Source organism: Xenia sp. Carnegie-2017, unplaced genomic scaffold, assembly GCF_021976095.1.
Source record: "Xenia sp. Carnegie-2017 unplaced genomic scaffold, XeniaSp_v1 HiC_scaffold_3, whole genome shotgun sequence".
In the NCBI taxonomy this organism is placed as follows: Eukaryota; Metazoa; Cnidaria; class Anthozoa; order Malacalcyonacea; family Xeniidae; genus Xenia; species Xenia sp. Carnegie-2017.
The window spans coordinates 5,198,403-5,218,251 of record NW_025813493.1 but is presented as its reverse complement, the minus strand read 5'-3'; the positions used below and the strand labels follow the sequence as shown (position 1 = coordinate 5,218,251).

Below are 19,849 nucleotides of genomic sequence, written 5' to 3'. Positions count from 1 at the left end.
TTCTTCTCAGACCAATATTTTGGCAAATATTTTGGCAAATATAGACGAGGAATCTACACGTAAGCCTGGTAGAAACGCTATTGATGCTTCGGATTCTCCTTCAGGAACATTAGATCGAATGTTAGACCGAAATACATCAAAATCTGACGAAATGAAAAACTCTAATGATCAAACGGGTGAATTTGAAAGATTCGAGAACGTCGAACTTGAAAAGGAAGAGGTTAGAACTGTAATTTTTTAAAGGTTTATTTTGCAATCAATCATAAATCTAAAAGTTCACTCTGTCAAAATGTTGTTTTTGGATATAACTATTAAGAAATTAAGTTTTCTGAAAGTTATAATTCAGCACAAATGCATTTACTTGTCTTCTTTCATTTTCATTATATTCTACTCATTTTTGTTTCAGTGTATTTCAAACAACTGCTCATTTTTGAAATCAGCCAACATGTAGAATTAGCTTGATGCAGGAAAAATTAATCCCCAAGGAAGCATAAATGCAATTGAAATAAATTTCATGCTTGAAATTTGCAATAAACAGTATCAGCAATTTGTATGTGAAATTTGTAGGTGTTATTTTACAACTTCACCATTCCTTTTCACCATTTAGCAAACAACCATTTCCTTTTTATTCAGAAACATCCTGAACCAAAAAAGAAGTACCGTGTGCAGAAGAAGAATAATCGATACTATTTCCAGCATCTCTACTGCCGACTGATTATTGTTTATGTTATTGTCTTTCTCAATTTCCTGATATATGCAGAAGATCCTGTGTCACACAGTGTGGTTGAAGCCGAATTACCTGTTGTGGGAAATGATGTTGGTTTTTTAATCTTTAGGTAAGTAGTTTTTTGTGTAGTTGACAGAATGATCTGTGTCAATAGTATACAAGCCATTTGAGCAGGCTTAGAAATAGTTGATGGAAAATTTGAGAATAACATGATAAGGTGGTTTGAAATGGTAGCAAAAACATGCTCATTACAAAATATAATTTTAAATTTTCTAAGTCCCAACCTAGATAATTTGCAAATTGTACAAAGCACATTGCTCAATGTTATTTGATCTCTGCAGTTGAGAAGTTGACTATTTGTGATAGTGAAAAGTTCATGTCTTTTCTAAACATTGATTCAAATGTTGGCAAAACATTTGAATTAATATTTATAAACTCTTTAGCAGATTTTAATATTTTTTTCTGAGTACAAATTAATCAGAATATTATAATACTATACCACTGTTTTACACCTTTTATACATTCATAGATATCCTGTCATACTCCATGATTCCATCATACAATACCATACTTCCTCTCCTAGGGCCCAGTCATATGGTTTTTCTAAACCAACAAAGACATAACTAAGCTCCCCTTTAAAAGCTCTGTAGTTCTCAACGAGAAACCTCAAAGAAAATAATGCAACTGTAGTACTTTTTCCTAACATAAAACCCTATCACTGCCAGAACCACAATTTGGGACGTAGGCAATATTCATAGATGCAGTATATGCCATATTAAGCTCCTTTGAAATGTACTGTTGTTCAGCGGATTATGACAATAATTTATGAATATTTGCCCCCTCAATTATTGCGCTAGCAGCGCTACTGCTTTCTCACCATGCAACGTATCGTACTGTACAAGTCATCTTATGATCTTTGTTTTAGCTTTTGCCACTTGAAGATACACCACTACAGATCTTGTGATGTATCTTCCTTTACTCCTGTTTTTTAACGGGAGTCTATCCATCATCTAACTTTTTTTCGCTTATCTCCCACAACGTAGGTCTCTTTATTTATGATCTTTCAAGAAGAAACACCAAGTACGTACTTTTAAACCTGTCTCCCTATCGCATTCAATGCAGTAGTCCAGCCATCTGAAAGCACATCGTGATCACCTACGTATAGCCTGTCTTCGCTCTCCTCTAAAAATTATAAACTACAATTTCCTTTTTATTTTCCACCACTATGTTTTCGGTCATGCCTTTTCATCTTCCTCACCACTATAGTTGTCCTGCTCATCACTTTTCTACGTATGCTTTCTGGCTACACTTAGGGGCTGTTTACATGTGCCCAACAGGGAGGGCTGGCCCTAACAGACGAGATCTCGCGTGTTATTAAAATTCCATCTAAAATCACTTTTCGTTTACATGAGAGGTGGGCCAGCCTTACCAGCCGAGATCTGGCTATTGTTTACCCGAGATCTCGCAATGTAGGACTGGTAATTTCCCATCCTAACGCATTCGGTATTGCATTTGCATGCGATAAGGCATCGCTTTTCAGCAATGGCGACAAGAAAATTAAGACATCAACGGATCAAACAAACTAAGAAAGCATAAAAAATCAAAAGGCGACAACTATATTGGTTTTTTTTCAGCTATTTTGTATTCTAGAGCCGAAATTCGCCGTTCAAACCGAACTCTTGATGTAGGGCTCGCCCTTTCCGTAGGGCTCATGTAAATAGCCTCTTAGTAGCTATGATTTTGATATCCAACGTTTCGTTATTATTTCTGCAATATTGTGTGATTTTTAGATATCCACCTAGAGGATGGTTTGTGCTGAAACTCTTCTTTTTCTTATGTGGTGTAATAACTGGCATGTTGATTGGGAAGTTTATAATCCACAAGCGTTTTCTATGGAGATTTCTCAAACTGCGCATGTTCCATGTTTTGTCCCATAAAGAAAAGATTGAACGAAGTTATGGAATGGTGTTTTGGTATTTTTGGCATTGACATTGTTTTGTGAATGTTTAAAACTTCTGATGAAGTAATGAGTTGTTTAATTACACGGAATGAGCGCTGCACTGACTTTTATATAGTTTTGTAGTGGCTATAGCAACATTGTTTTTAATTGAGGTATATTTGGCATGCCTCATTTTTTCTTACTTCAAATTTGATGTTTTCACGAAGTAGTTATTCATAATCAATCTATAGTATTTTTAACATAGATGAACTAAAAGTTTCAATTTTATTAGCACTTCTTTTTTGCAAATGTTAACATTGTCGTTTTTGACACGTTTAGCGTCATTCTGAACACATTCTGAACATTGTCTATTCAATTGACAAAAATAAAGAACTTTACAGTGTAGATAAAACTAAAACCTCCTATTGCTTTTGCTATATTCCTGTAGCCCAAAAAAAAATACAGTCTTATACTTTTTGACTTCCGTACTAGTTATGACGCCAGAATGAATGAACAAACATGGCGTCAAGAAAGTTTGCAGACGAGCACCACCTAACCTTCGTACTTAAAACTGGGCAACTTTCACACAACGTAAAATGATGACTACACATATCATATTAGCTACTAATAAATGTTCGATATTTTTTTCTTTGTGTTTCTAGAATGGGTGGAATTTACGCCTTTCGAATATGGCTCTCGAAGACTTGGTGTTTTTGGAAAAACGTCACACTTTGGCGTAAAGTATTACAAAGGCCGTTTAGTTACAGAGTATGGCGAACCTCCATTGCATTTTCTGCCAGGTAATTGATTCATACATATTGCACTAAAAAGAGAATACGCGTGTTAGATATTTTACATGAGTCACTCATGTTTTAAAAGTTCGATTACATTAAGTGAGCAAAAATTTTTCGAGGATTTTACGAACTATTGATGAGTGTCAAGCAAAATACATAGTGTTAACAAAATCCACTTATTTCTCTTTATGAGACAGGTGTATGGGGAAGTGCTTTCAGCATCATATTGAATTCATTGAAAGAAGATGACGATAAACGTGGAAAAAATCACAAAGATGAATTAGGTAAAGGAGTCGTAACGATGAAATTCATATATAATCCAATCGTAAAAATTTTTTCAGCTCTATATTTAGTTTTCAAAGCTCTCCAACTTGACTGTTGCACTCAAACTTAACGATTTGACGTTTAGGCTTAATGAACAGAGCTTCTTCACTTAACAGCTAGGCTCCATACCAAAAAAAAACAATGACGAAAATTGCTCAAAAAAAACATCCTACAGCAAAGCAGGCTTTATTCTGGAGGGCAGTGGTTTATTGATTTCCCAATTTTTTTTATTTTTTTTTTTGGGGGGGTGGGGGGTGGGATAGACTATAACTTGTACTCAAATGAAACTTTGAAAAAAAACGATTTTTCGTTGAACTGCTTTCTTTCCATTTTCATGCAGTTGCGTATTACAATCCATAAATGTCATTTTCATGAACTTACGTATAACAATAGATAATTGCAATTTTCTTAAGACAAAAAATATAGCATTGCGAAGCTTATCGTCAAAATCGATTTTTTTGGTTTTGCAAAATGTAAACTTGGTTTCACAGTTAAAGTCATCTTATTATTTTTACTTTAATAGTGTCTGCAATCAAGATAGATGTTGATAACTGTAAGACAGAAGAAAATGACAGCGAAGACGAAGACAAAGACAACAATAAACCCGAAGACGAAGTAGACAGTACGTTTATGTTATTTTTTATTCCCTCTTTCTTTGATTGGATTAGTTGGAGAACAGTAATGTATAAATTCGGCAAAAATATTTTTACTGCATGAAGTTTACGTATATATAGTTATAACACAAACTTCGGGAAATAGAAAATGAAGGTATATGTTTAAAACATTGTGTAGTCAAAAGAAAATCTCCCTCGATCAGTAGTAACAAAGCAAGCCCGTTTTTTACCACTACAATTCAAATATTTCTGTGTTTAATCACTGGAAATACAATGAATGGAATTCTCCTCTGCCCTTAATCCTAAGTATGACATAAAATGCTTGTATCTAGCTACTTTTCATTTTTGTTCAATTTTAATAATTATTTTTCTTGACAATTTTAAAATTTTGTTAAAATCCTGCAAAATGAAAACTATTATGCAATGCAATTGAGAAATAAAAGATGTTTACTGTATTTTCACAGGCTTATGATACCTAGGAGACTTTTTGGGGAACTCGAGAATTAATAATTAACAATTCGCCATGACATTTGCGATTTCCAAAACAATGTTTTTATTTCGTATTCAATTTTCCTTCCAGATAAAGGTTGGGTGACGCAGATGTTGAACCCCAAAAATATTTTTGCAACTCGCAAAGGAAAAGCCGCTGAATGCTTTGACTTTTGCCGTGGACTCAAGTTAAAGAACAAAAACGGTAACACTTCATTTTATGAATCATTTTTGACCATGATCTTTTTTGCCAAAAATAATGCAGTGATACATTTTGCGTTTTAGTGTCAAAATCGTTTTGAGAAAATTTACTTCATATGTTTGTAAATGATGATCGTCCAGGTTAATAAAGTCCTGAGAAGGACTGTTTTTGATGTTGTTGACTGACGTTTCGACAACCTTAGCGGTAGTCATCTTCAGAGTCAAATGAGGAGTAAACATCAGGTTAGCCGTATTTATTGTCTGGTTCTTACGTCATTGTATTGTGTGTACAGGAAATGTGCAGGAAATGTGTATTGTCATTGTGGATTAGTGTGAAGTGAAATATTTTATTTTTAGTTGTGATGTGTGATTTAGGTGTGACGTTTTAGTTGTAATGTGTGGGTGTCAATTGTATTGTCATTGTGAATTAGTTTGAAGTGTAATGTTTTAGTTGATCGTTTGTTTGTATTGTGAATAAGTCGTTTGTAAGGTGCCGGTAATTGCTGTGATCTGTTCAGGGGTTTGTTCCAAGTTGGTATACCAACTTTCTAATGTAAGCCGTTGTCTATAGTCAGTACTGTAAGTGATGCATTTTGCCGAGTCCCAGTCAATGTTGTGCTTTGTGATTCGGTGATGTTCGGCAATGTGATTAGTTTTGTCTTGTTTCTTAGTAGCTCGTTTGTGCTCAGTAAGTCTTATGTTTAAGTTCCTGCCAGTTTCCCCGATATAGGCGTGGCAGTCGGAGCAGTTTATTTTGTAAACTGCACCTTGTCGTTCGTTGGTTGTTCTTTGTCCTTTATGTTCGTTAGTACTTGTCGTAATGTTGTGATTGGTTTATGTGCGACACGTATGTTCTATGGTCGTAAGATACGCGAGATAGTCTCAGACGTACCTTTGATGTAAGGTATCGTTGCTGTTGTCACTGAGTTGTTCGTTTCGTTGGGTTCTTTGGGTTTGTAAGTGTTGCGTTTGATAAAGTCAGAGTTATAGTTGTTTTTGTCAAAAACACGTTTGAGATAGTTGTTTTCGTTTTGTAGAGCGTCCGGTGAATCACATATGATTTGTGCACGTCTTGTTAATGTTCTGATTGTGGTAGCTTTGTGTGATCTAGGGTTGTAAGATGATTGGTCTAGTAGTCGGTCAGTATGTGTTGGCTAAAACATTCCATAACACCTAGACAAATCCCGACTGAGACAATAGTATCAAGTGTCGAGGCTGTCCTGGCGTATCAAAGAGACTTGTCAGAGACAACAAAAGACGAGATCAGAAGCAGGATAGCCTCCACTTTACAATCGTCCTCTATACGTGACAACAACTTGACAAAAGACGAACAACAAGCACTCAAACGACCAAAGCACGACAACAACATCGTCATTTTACCAGCAGACAAAGGACGCGTGACTGTGGTCATGGACAGGAATGATTACTTTAACAAAATGGACGCACTTGTTAACGACAGACAAACGTACGAACAACTCAAACGAGACCCAACACCATCACTAGTACGCAAACTTAACAGCAAGATCTTCTCTATGAGAAAATCTAACATTATATCTGAACGTATTTACTTTCGACTCAGATGTTCAGTACCACGACCACCCAGACTATACGGACTACCAAAACTTCACAAACCACAAATACCCATGCGACCAATTGTATCATTCTGTGGTTCGCCTACTTACGAACTTTCAAAGTACTTGACTAACATACTGCAACCACTCACAAACAAATCAAAACACAAGCTACAATCCACTGAAACTTTCATTAAAAAACTGTGCACTATACAAATACCAGACAACTATATATTAGTGTCTTTTGATGTGAAATCACTGTTCACCAGTATTCCACTTAATCTGGCACTTACTTGTACAAAAACCCTCATTACAAAAACCACGGACGTACTGCCATTACCGACAGAAGACATTATGGAGTTACTAGAGCTCTGCCTCACCTCTACTTACTTCCAATACAAAGGAACACACTACAAACAATTACATGGGACAGCAATGGGCTCGCCCGTTTCTGTTGTAGTTGCTGAAATTGTAATGCAATCTATAGAGGAACGGGCACTCATGACTTACAAACATGCACTACCTTTTTGGTTTCGCTACGTAGATGACACAATCACAGCACTACATGCAGACGAGATTGATGACTTCCATACTCACATCAACAAACAGAACAGCCACATACAATTTACCAAAGATGTCGAAGAAAACGGAACTCTTCCTTTCTCGACTGTTTGGTAAAACATGACAATCAAAACTAGGAACAACAGTTTATCGCAAGCCAACACATACTGACCGACTACTAGACCAATCATCTTACAACCCTACATCACACAAAGCTACCACAATCAGAACATTAACAAGACGTGCACAAATCATATGTGATTCACCGGACGCTCTACAAAACGAAAACAACTATCTCAAACGTGTTTTTGACAAAAACAACTATAACTCTGACTTTATCAAACGCAACACTTACAAACCCAAAGAACCCAACGAAACGAACAACTCAGTGACAACAGCAACGATACCTTACATCAAAGGTACGTCTGAGACTATCTCGCGTATCTTACGACCATAGAACATACGTGTCGCACATAAACCAATCACAACATTACGACAAGTACTAACGAACATAAAGGACAAAGAACAACCCAACGAACGACAAGGTGCAGTTTACAAAATAAACTGCTCCGACTGCCACGCCTCCTATATCGGGGAAACTGGCAGGAACTTAAACATAAGACTTACTGAGCACAAACGAGCTACTAAGAAACAAGACAAAACTAATCACATTGCCGAACATCACCGAATCACAAAGCACAACATTGACTGGGACTCGGCAAAATGCATCACTTACAGTACTGACTATAGACAACGGCTTACATTAGAAAGTTGGTATACCAACTTGGAACAAACCCCCCTGAACAGATCACAGCAATTACCGGCACCTTACAAACGACTTATTCACAATACAAACAAACGATCAACTAAAAACATTACACTTCAAACTAATTCACAATGACAATACACAATTGACACCCACACATTACAACTAAAAACGTCACACCTAAATCACACATCACAACTAAAAATAAAATATTTCACTTCACACTAATCCACAATGACAATACACATTTCCTGCACATTTCCTGCACACACAATACAATGACGTAAGAACCAGACAATAAATACGGCTAACCTGATGTTTACTCTTCATTTGACTCTGAAGATGACTACCGCTAAGGTTGTCGAAACGTCAGTCAACAACATCAAAAACAGTCCTTCTCAGGACTTTATTAACCTGGACGATCATCATTTACAAACATATAACGATACACCCGGGTTCAAACCATTTACTTTAAAATTTACTTCATTGTTTGAGTAATTTAGTTTATGTTTCCATCGTTAAAAATGCCATTGGATAAAATCACAAACTTTCCTGGGTTTTTATTCTTGCAGATTTGTAAGAAATTACCTGAATTGTGACGATTAATATTGTTTAGCCAAAAACCATGACCAGCCGACAATTTGAAGAAATATAGTATAAACCAAATTCCGAAGAAGCAAGACATCTTGGGATTGCAAAATATGCATCAAAACATAACGAGAAGTGAACTGCAAATTTTCGACTTTATTTCAAAGTCATCCTTAGACAGAAAGATTCTGTCAAGATGTCTTGCTTTTTCGGAATTTGCTTTATACTATATTGTTTAGCCACTTGTCCGTCTTAAAAACCTCGTGCCCTCCACTTCTCCACTCTTATGTCCACTGTTCTCTAAATACTCATAGATCTGGACCATTTGATCTTAAATTTATCTTGGACCAGTAGTGAAGCTTGCGCGTTTCTTACTCCTACAATGCAAATTTTTTGGGCTTATGCAATCACTGGAAAAACAATGAATAAAATTAACTTTCTTTAAAAAATGAATAATAATCATGCTGGTAAATTTGCATTGCAGTAGTAAAGGATCGGAATGGCTTTGCTACTCTTTTTGGAAAAAATATGTAGGGAACAAAATTTCATGTATGAAAAAATATCCACGTAATTTTGTTTTCTGCATTTGCGATCTGTAGTCATGCAGTTATATTGTTTGTGTAAAGCTGGTTTGAATTTTTTACAACGCAACCTGACTATAGGAACTGTTGGTGGTAAGGACGCTGTATTCAAGAACAAAACCATGTGTGTTGTTGATAGTGGTATAGCTTTCAATTCACCATTTCCTGTTCTACTGAGACCAGAAAGAAAAGTTGAATTAATTTTGTCGTTCGACTTCAGTCAAAGAGATAATGGAGACAAAGAACCTCCTTTTCATGTGAGTCACTTCACATTTATTTGCTCGTTTTATTCTATTGATGGTTATTTCTATCAAATGAGTTGTTTTAATGCAGCACTAATTTTTATTTCTATTCACGTGCTGTCAACTGATTTTCGTGATTTCGCGCATAAACAACGTTCAATCCTACTTTCCGACGGTAAACACACGTGTCAAAAATACGAGATTAAATTACAAAGTTCGGAGAATCAAATGCTCGGACATAGTATTGTATATGTAAAATAGTGGAAATTAAATAGAAAGAAGATGCTCTTGAGCATTTGTTAATCTTAATTTAGAAATCCAAAACGGCTACTTATAAAGGTAGAAGGTGTAAGAGTAAATAAAAACCATTTCCATTAAATCAAAGGAAAGCCTGGATTTGACATGCAATATGAAGATACAAGATTATAGAGAAAAATAAAAACATTTTTAACGTTTTCACGGATATTACGAATGCCGTAAAAAAAGTGTTGATAAGTTTGATATGAATTTTTCAAAGTAAGCTTAAGAAGATAAATACCGTGCCAAAAATATATGATTGAAAACTTGTTCAGCGCATCTACAAGCGCCAATTTCAGAGTTTGCTCTGTCACAAATTACTTGACAATGAATTTAAGCATACGTAGTCAACTCCATCAACTCTCCAAGTTCATTTTCATGGCAATGATCAACTCGATGTACTAGTAACGAATACGGAGTATTTACATAGCTCAATCACAAGTATTCAGATAAATCATCTGCGCATGCGCAGTCTCCTTGAGCATGCGTACAGAACTCCACAAACTCTCGAAGTTAATGGATATGGCTACGACCAACAGTATGAACTAGTACCGATTATGGAGTAATTAGCTCGCTTAGTGACAAATTTTCAGATAAATCATCAGCGCATGGGCAGTATGCTTTAGCATGCTGCCTAAGTTTATGGTCATGGCAAAAACTAACTGCATGTACTAGCACTGACTTTGAAGTAAATAGAATGAACAATTTAATACAGAAATCATCTGCGCATGCGCTTGAACATGCGCCGTCTACTGGACTAATTGCTCATAGTCATGGCAACGACTAACTATATGTACTTGCACTACATTTGTGGCAATTAGTCACTTAGTCGCAAATTATCGAAAAAGTAATCTGGACATGCGCTGTAGTGACTTTAACAATACCACAACATTCGCAAGCCTTTAAATTTATGTATATATATATATAAAGCAAAAACTTCATATAGTAGATGTCAACTAGCAGTGGAAGCTGGGTGCGATTTAGTATGCGACCGCACTCTCCCTGCGTATCCCGAGCAAAGCCTATCGCTGGTGATCTCGGGGTCTGATGGGCGGAAGCTTGCTATTGCATCTCCTAAGTAGGATAGCGTGGAGGAGCCGAAATCTCCTACCGAAACGTTAACATGCGGCTTTTAGTGCCTTATGCTTAACAAGGTATCGGGAAGCATGGACCAAAAACGGGGTTTTTTGCTTTTGAATTTTATCTTTTTGTTTATCTCATAAAAAACTAGAACATCCAAGGATACTGCATAAGTTAAAAAAACTTCTGCCTCTTTGACTATACGTTTTTTACATGTTACCCTTTACAATGTAACTTTCTCATAACTCTCTCGTGATGAACGAGAGCCTGCTTATACAATGTAACTCTCGAATCATGAACGATAGCACTAACGTGCTTTATGGAAAAAGGGATCATATACTTTTTTAGTGATAGTTTTTACAAAGATTTTTTACATAGATAGTTTTTACAAACATTTAATAAGCCAAGCGATCGTCTAAATTGAACCCTTATGTCATAAAATTTTATTTCATTTTGGAGAGTAAATTTCTTTTTTCATGATTCAATATAGAAATTAAATTCACATATTGAGTAATTTTGCGATTAAACAGTACACTTTTTCGATCAAAAGGACTTCTTTTGATCGCAGAGACAGTCGTCCACTTTGTTACATAGATGCATCTAGTATGTATTTCGTTGTAAGAACCCACCCGATCAAAGATTATCCAGTTCCAATTTTAGGTGCATCGAGCGAAGAAAATTGCAAGTCATTGAACTTTTTATAACTATAGTTTAAATTCCATTTTTACGTATATGACTTGTAAATGAATTGGAAAATCTAATTTTAGGGAGATTTCATCCATCAATAATAATAATATTGATAAGTGATTATAAGACAGCGAATCCAACATGTAGTAAAAATAGCAATTCAAAAATTTGTATGATTTGCCTTTTTAGCGCCTTGTGTAGTTGGAATTTGTCCTGGATATTCTAAGTGACGTCGTAAAGGCCCGTAACAATCTTTACAAAAAAGTCATTTGTAACGACAACATGCCAATATCCAAGCTTTCTTTTGATCGCTATGCTTTTTTCTAACCCAAAACAATTAATATTTACTGTTATATCTTCTGCCTTTATAAATAATCGTTCTGAATAACTATTATAAGATTCACGAATGCCCTAAAACTCAAAATCATCTCCTGACCATTTTAGCCACATATTTTTGCCACTATTCCATACACAAACAATACTACGTTCGACTATTTGATTCTCCGAATTTTGTAATTTGATTTCGCATTTTTGATACCTGTGTCTACCGTCGGAAAGGTAAATCAAATAGGAATGATCTAATCTGTTGGGAGAAAGTTGCACCTAGTTTTAAAACCATGGCCATTTTAAAAAGGTGCTATTTTTAACATGTAGAACCTAGTGCTTTTCCTTCTTTTATCCAGGAACTGTTGAAAGCAGAGAAATGGGCAAGAGAAAATAAATATCCCTTTCCAAATATTAAAGATAATCCGGTGGTCAAAGATTCAGAGGTCAAAGATTCTGAAATTCGTGAATGTTATGTATTTGAAGATGAAAATGATCCGAACTGCCCAACAATTTTACATTTTCCAATTGTAAACAACTCATTTCGAGAGTATCTTAGCCCAGGTGAATAAATGCTAAACATACGGATGTGCCTTTTAATGCAATTATCTCAAGTAAGGAAGTATCTTCCATGTATTACATGTGAAGGAAGTACCTTCCATGTGTCACACGTAAAAGAAGTATCTTCCATATGTCACACGTAAAGGAAGTATCTTCCATATGTCACACGTAAAGGATGTGTCTTCCATATGTCACACGTAAAAGAAGTATCTTCTATGTGTCACACGTAATGAAGTATCTTCCATGTGTCACACGTAAAAGAAGTATCTTCCATGTGTCACACGTAAAAGAAGTATCTTCCATGTGTCACACGTAAAATAAGTATCTTCCATGTATCACACGTAAAGGTAGTATCTTCCATATGTCACACGTAAAGGAAGTGTCTTTCTTATGTCACACGTAAAAGAAGTATCTTCCATGTGTCACACGTAAAAAAAGTATCCTCCATGTGTCACACGTAAAGGAAATATCTTCCATGTGTCACAAACAGAGGAAGTATCTTCCATTTGTCATACGTAAAAGGAGTATCTTCCATGTGTCACAAGCAAAGGAAATATCTTCCATTTGTCACACGTAAAGGAAGTATCTTCCATATGTCACACGTAAAAGAAGTATCTTCCATGTGTCACACGTAAAGGAAGTATCTTCCATGTGTCAAACAGAGGAAGTATCTTCCATTTGTCACACGTAAAAGAAGTATCTTCCATGTGTCACAAGCAAAGGAAATATCTTCCATTTGTCACACGTAAAGGAAGTATCTTCCATATGTCACACGTAAAAGAAGTATCTTCCATGTGTCACACGTAAAGGAAGTATCTTCCATGTGTCACAAACAGAGGAAGTATCTTCCATTTGTCACACGTAAAAGAAGTATCTTCCATGTGTCACAAGCAAAGGAAATATCTTCCATTTGTCACACGTAAAGGAAGTATCTTCCATTTGTCACACGTAAAGGAAGTATCTTCCATGTGTCACACGTAAAGGAAGTATCTTCCATATGTCACACGTAAAGGAAGTATCTTCCATATGTCACACGTAAAAGAAGTATCTTCCATGTGTCACACGTAAAGGAAGTATCTTCCATATGTCACACGTAAAGGAAGTGTCTTCCATATGTCACACGTAAAAGAAGTATCTTCCATTTGTCACACGTAAAGGAAGTATCTTCCATGTGTCACAAACAGAGGAAGTATCTTCCATTTGTCATACGTAAAAGGAGTATCTTCCATGTGTCACAAGCAAAGGAAATATCTTCCATTTGTCACACGTAAAAGAAGTATCTTCCATGTGTCACAAGCAAAGGAAATATCTTTCATTTGTCACACGTAAAAGAAGTATCTTCCCTGTGTCACACGTAAAGGAAGTATCTTTCATGTATCACACGTAAAAGAAGTATCTTCCACGTGTCTCAAGCAAAGGAAGTATCTTCCATATGTTACACGTAAAGGAAGTATCTTCCATATGTCACACGTAAAGGAAGTATCTTCCATATGTTACACGTAAAAGAAGTATCTTCCATATGTTACACGTAAAGGAAGTATCTTCCATATGTCACACGTAAAGGAAGTATCTTCCATGTGTCACACGTAATGAAGTATCTTCCATAAGTCACACGTAAAGGAAGTATCTTCCATGTGTCACACGTAATGAAGTATCTTCCATAAGTCACACGTAAAGGATGTATCTTCTATGTGTCACACGTAAGGGAAGTATCTTCCATATGTCACACATGAAGGAAGTATCTTCCATATGTGACAGTTAAAGGAAGTATCTTCCATATGTCACACGTAAGGGAAGTATCTTCCATATGTCACACGTAAAGGAAGTATCTTCTATGTGTCACAAGTAAAGGAAGCATCTTTCCAATGGCAAATTGACGTATATTCAACCGAAAATTTACTATTAAAGTTGATTTCACCTTTCTTTTGAAATTTTATAATATTCATTTGAACATTTAAATATTCTTACAAATATACAAATGCTTGTTTTGTAGTTCCTTCAAACTTGTAGAAAATGATCTGATTGTTTAGTATAAAACTAAATAAAAAATTGACCAATCAGATTATCTGCCGTTAGTTTTGAAAATACACACTACAAAAACGGACATTTGAATGTTTGTACATGTATTTGAATGTTCCAGTCATGTTGTTAAAAGCATGGTGAAATCGACGCTTTTATTAACTTAAACTAATTTTGAACTTTTTATGATTTATACTACACAATGTTAATCCATCAAAACAATCGGGATTTTTTTTTGAAGGTGTGAAGAGAGAGAAAGATGACGACATAGAGTTTGCAAACTTTGGCATTTTTGACGACCCCGATGAACCTTATTCCTCCTTCAAATTTGAATACAAGCCCAAAACGTTCGAAAGATTGCATGAACTAATGAAATACAACACGCTCGTGAGCATTGATCTGATCAAGGGAAAAATAATCGATATTGTAAAGTACAGGCGAAAGCACAGAAAGTATGCTAAGAAACACTCATTAAAGGAAAAAAATGTTAACAATAGTTTTAGTCCCTTCACTTGTATACCAATATACCAAAATAATCCACATCGTATAAACCAACCTAACATTTAAACTATAATTTGTTAGTGCCCGTTTAGAGTGTTAGTAGATTAATTTCTTTATTATATGTTATTTCACAGACTTACATTTGTATTACATAATAAGCGTGTATGTAACTGATGTAGTACTTACGTAGGAGTAAAGCTCATAAATAAATATGATCAAAAGTTCATAATAAGTAATATCTTACATTTACTTTTCGACCTCCAATGTCCTAGCTTTATATTCAGGATGATTTTTAATGTAAGTACTTACGAAAAGATAAAGTTCACAAATAAATATAATCAAAAGTTCATAACAGGTTAATGTTTTACTTTTATTTTTCTACTTCCAATGTCCTATAGCTTTATATACGAGCTGACCTCCTATGTCTTCTATACTAACCTACCTCCACTGTCTCGTCTTTAGACGAGGTTAACTTTAATTTAATTCTACTCTCCGTCCTTCACTGTCCTACTATCACCATGACCTACAGTCTCTTACTTCTATACTAACTTACCTCCACTGTCTCATCTTTTGACGAGGTTAACTTTTATTTAATTTTACTTTCCTTCCTTCATTGTGCTACTTTCACCATGACCTACAGTGTCTTACTTCTATACTAACCTACCTCCACTGTCTAAACTTTGGATGAAGTAAACTTTAATTTAATTCTACTCTATCACTATGTAAATTCTATATATATCAACATGTAAACATGATGGCGTTCTTTAAAAAGATAAAGAAAGAACATTATGGCGTGGATGCTTGGACCAACGACTGGGACATAGAGTAGACAAAAAGGTAGACATAAAAGTAGACATAAATTTTTTCATGCCATGCAAACTATAAGCATTGTGTCTATACAATGACAATATACATAATAAATTTGTTGTTTGATAAAGTCTATGGACTCACACATTTCACGGTACACATGTTGGACCTTTTAATAATTATCAAGATTATAATCATTTTTAAAAACACAGACAAAGCAATCATATTTAAGCCTTTTTTATGATTTTGTAATAATCCACCAGCATCTCATAAGCGGACACCTCCGACAAAAACACACCAAGTCATGATCACAAGGGTGTCCTTATACGGTAAGTTTGATTGCATTCATTGCAATTGAATATAAAAATGCTTTTAAAAAGGCCTATGCCTATATAGAGTAAAGAATGTTCTGAATTTTCTTCCTTGATGTTTCCCATCGTTTCAAAACATTTGCTGGCACCCATGAAACTATCAAACACAATAGTGGTCATTTTACCGGCGTGATTAACACTATCGTACCTACGTCATTGCATTGAATATTCAATTTCATTACATGTTATTTAGCTATGACATGATTTCTTTTGCACGAAATTTTTAAAACATACATGGAAAATTTTTGTTCGTTGTTGTTCCTACAACACACAATACACAGTTAAAAGCTCGTTTTAAAGAGTACCTACCTTAATTAAGCATGTCTCCCGAATATGCGCCGCATCTAAAGTTACAAATATTTGAAGAGCGCCGCACTTTCTTATACCCGTAAATACGGTAATTGAGTTGGTTGATTGAGCTGAGATCAGTTTTTATGGTAAAATACAAACTTGACTGCAAATAAATCATTGTATGTATTGTTGGTATTATTTAACTGTGGGTAAAAAGTGATGACGATAAAAGTTCTTTGATTTTATTATATTTTTAATAAAAATTATAAATATTTAAAATAAAATATATTAATGATATTGATAGTAGGTGACATGTAAACACCTAAGTAAAGATAACCTTAATGACAGTGAAGTTATAAATAGCTCACCTGTGTATTATATTCATAAATTGCAGTAAAAGCTGGATTCATTATCCATCAATTTGCACTCTAGCCAGTCAAACGATTTGTCTTTATTAGCACGTGAGCAGGTGATAATAGCACGTGAGAACACGATGCAAGAATGTGAGTGTTTAGTGCACAAACAAATGAAACGTAATTTAAGCAAGAGCGTACGGATAATAAAGAAAGCTCATGACAATTATTAAGTCTTGACTAAAAAGTGCGTACAAGAACAAAGTTTCACTAAAGAAAAGTGGTAAAGAAATGGATAATTTTATTATCCTATTTACTTTTTTTATATTTACAAAAAGGAAATGTCCGTGGGACTTCACTAAAGATACTTTTATAAAGTTTTTATAAATGTTCCAAATATTTTTATATACGGTGAGTATTATTTCAAATCCACCCACATGTAGGCATTACGTATTTAAGACTTGATAAACATATGCTTGTTAATAGATGTTTTCATAAGTCTAATTCTCGGAAACGTGACAAAGGTTGTTATACATTTAACTCTTCATTTTCTTGAGGATAATTTCTTCTTTCATATCCAGTTTCCTGGATTGGTAAAGTTACCAACTACAAAAAACGTAACAAAATTTAGTTGTGCTTTATAACTGTTTCCAATGTGTTAAAATCTGCTAGGATAACCCTACCATACTATAAAGAAGCTAAAATTTACATATCATATTTTCCTGCTGTGAAAACGTGAGATACCATAGAGTATGTGAGGTAACTTTATCAAGTAAAACTACGATTTTGTTGCAGGTCAACAAAAACCTTTATTATACGTTATGTTTGAATAAAAATTCGTTGCAATTATTATGATATACGCCTTTTCTAAAAAAAATTCCTGCACATATTTTTTCGCCACAAAAAGTAATTACGGACTGTGGGATAGATAAACTGCTCGCAGCCTTAATTCTTTTACTTAGTAACGGTTTATTCAGTCTACTGAAATTACAGTTTAATTGTGTACGGTGACGTAGGCTATTTAATGTTACTTGAGTTAATGACATGAACCGAAAATTATCTATAGTAACTATTCAATTAATTTTGCGCATAACGGCAGATACAATTTCTACCATTTCTTTTTCAATAGTTTTTGTATTTTATGCTTTCGTGCCATCGGAATTGGTAAGGACAGTAACTTGTTGAGAGAACGTTCAGGAGATGCCTAACAATTCGCTCTTGCCTTACAGCTTCTATAACGTTGTATTTTGATTTATCCATAAGATAATCGCAAACAAAACATAATCGCAAGCTTTTCCGCAAGGAAGGAATCCTGTTGTTCCATGACCAAAGTAATTTAGACTTTGGTTCGTTGTTTAGCTATGTCATTAATCAACGATGCTGCTTGAAAAATCACAGACTTTCCAAACGAAGTCTGCACTATTAGACAAACGTTTTGACGAGAAAACATGCCTTAGCGCCTCAATTTATTCGGAATAAAAATTCCTTATTGCGCAAAGCTGAATCCCAGCAACAATCTTTAACAAAATCACAGTAAAGAAATCCATATTCACTTGTTTGCCACAAAAAACCAAAAATAGCTTGGAAATGACAAAAATCAATTTTAAAAAACGTTAATGTGTGAGCCAATCATATTAGTTGAACTATTTAATGTTCAATTACCCAGTGAAAGTAGCTGAATTTTTCCGTGTTAATCATCACCCTACACGATTAGGTCTTAATAAACTGTTACTATGTAAGAAAATTCAGGCTGTGAGTAGGCTATGGTCTATAGCCAGCCTACAAATTTTAGTTCTACAATGTGTAAATTTTAGAATACTGTCATTCTCCGTTTCTTTGAATGCTATTATGAATTGTCAACTTAATATACCCAGATTAAAAATACCTGATGATCTCTTGGCTGTTGGTATTCTTGCACATGTCTTATTTGATCTATATCTCTGCGAAATCTCAATAATCCATGAACAACTAACTCATCATGTGACAGGTTTCTTAATATACCTTCCTGTACAATTGGTCTCCATAACTTTAGTAAATGTAACAAAAATAGATTGGTTGTAAAAAGACTGTTCAATGTAGTTTAAGGTAACCATATTATCGAGAAGCTACACTCTGTAAGAAGTTTCAGACCCAAGTATCTGTTGCAAGCCAAACAAATGTGTGTGCGAGTGTGTGGTACAGTGTATAACATTTTTAATTGCAAAAATATTGTAGCCAAATTTGATATACATTGAAAAGCAATCATACAATCTTTTGGGAGAAAATAGTTGCTATTTAGAAATAACTTACCAATTGTCGAAACAAATTTTCGGCGTGCATTTCACGTCTATGTGATGCATTCCATGGTGACATCTGTGTAAATAGAAAGTAATTGTATTTTAGCTCTATTCCAAGAGTAATAACTCATAGAGACAATAAAAATCTTACGTTTAAAGTTTTGATTTTTAACGAGACGATCCTCTATAGTATAATGGCAGATCGCGCTAAACCCGGCCCAGTCCGTTTCGCATTTTAGCAGGGAGCTGCCATTTATTCAAAGATTAGCCATTCAACAGCTATATTGTTACCAACGCTTCTGGATTTGGCAAGCCAACACGATAGATCGATAGCCATGAAATTGGATAATATTTCTTTCTTCTTTCTCCTTTTTATCATCTCAATAGCCTTGAACATATACATGCAGCTGTGTCTACTGAACCATTAAAAATAACAACTCTACAATGCTTTTATTTCTTGTATATTAGTAGAGTTACATTCTTCTTTCGATATACTATCGTTATTTCATACTTAACGTATTTCCTGTTTCCTTTCCGAGATACATAATTACGCTACCTTTCATAGCGCTGTGCGCTGTACAGAAACATTTGCTAACAAACGCCACGAAATCCTGCCTTAAGAATTTTCCAGTTTTAAGTATCTCTTGTTTTATGTTTTCACTGAAGTTCATACGTGGTAAAACGTATAGGATATTGCTATTAAGAAAGCGGTTGATTCTCTTGTTTGAGTCCCACGATATGAGTTATGAATTTTTATATTAGGTATGCCTTGTTGATTCCTGATTCTTGATGATATTAAGAATGTACACATAGTTATGTTACCTTTCATACATCAGCTTAGAAGCATTTATCATCAAATGCTACGGAGTATTACCATGTAAATCT

At 34.8% G+C, this 19,849-nt stretch overlaps 1 protein-coding gene across 2 annotated transcripts; it reads left to right on the top strand.

Moving 5' to 3' along the window:
• The first annotated feature begins 732 nt into the window (after nt 1–732).
• LOC124454276 (cytosolic phospholipase A2-like) lies at nt 733–15,098 on the top strand. Of its 2 annotated transcripts, none has more exons than XM_047005100.1 (9): nt 733–836; nt 2,518–2,700; nt 3,329–3,466; nt 3,658–3,744; nt 4,308–4,406; nt 4,979–5,092; nt 9,237–9,412; nt 12,145–12,349; nt 14,607–15,098. In XM_047005100.1, the coding sequence occupies exons 2-9, from the start codon at nt 2,649–2,651 to the stop codon at nt 14,930–14,932; spliced, it is 1,197 nt and encodes a 398-aa protein (XP_046861056.1). In that variant the 5' UTR covers nt 733–836; nt 2,518–2,648; the 3' UTR covers nt 14,933–15,098. The 2 variants fall into 2 exon arrangements, with proteins under 2 accessions (XP_046861056.1, XP_046861057.1); XM_047005101.1 differs by having other exon boundaries at nt 734–836; nt 2,518–3,257; nt 3,654–3,744.
• The last annotated feature ends 4,751 nt before the right edge of the window (nt 15,099–19,849 follow it).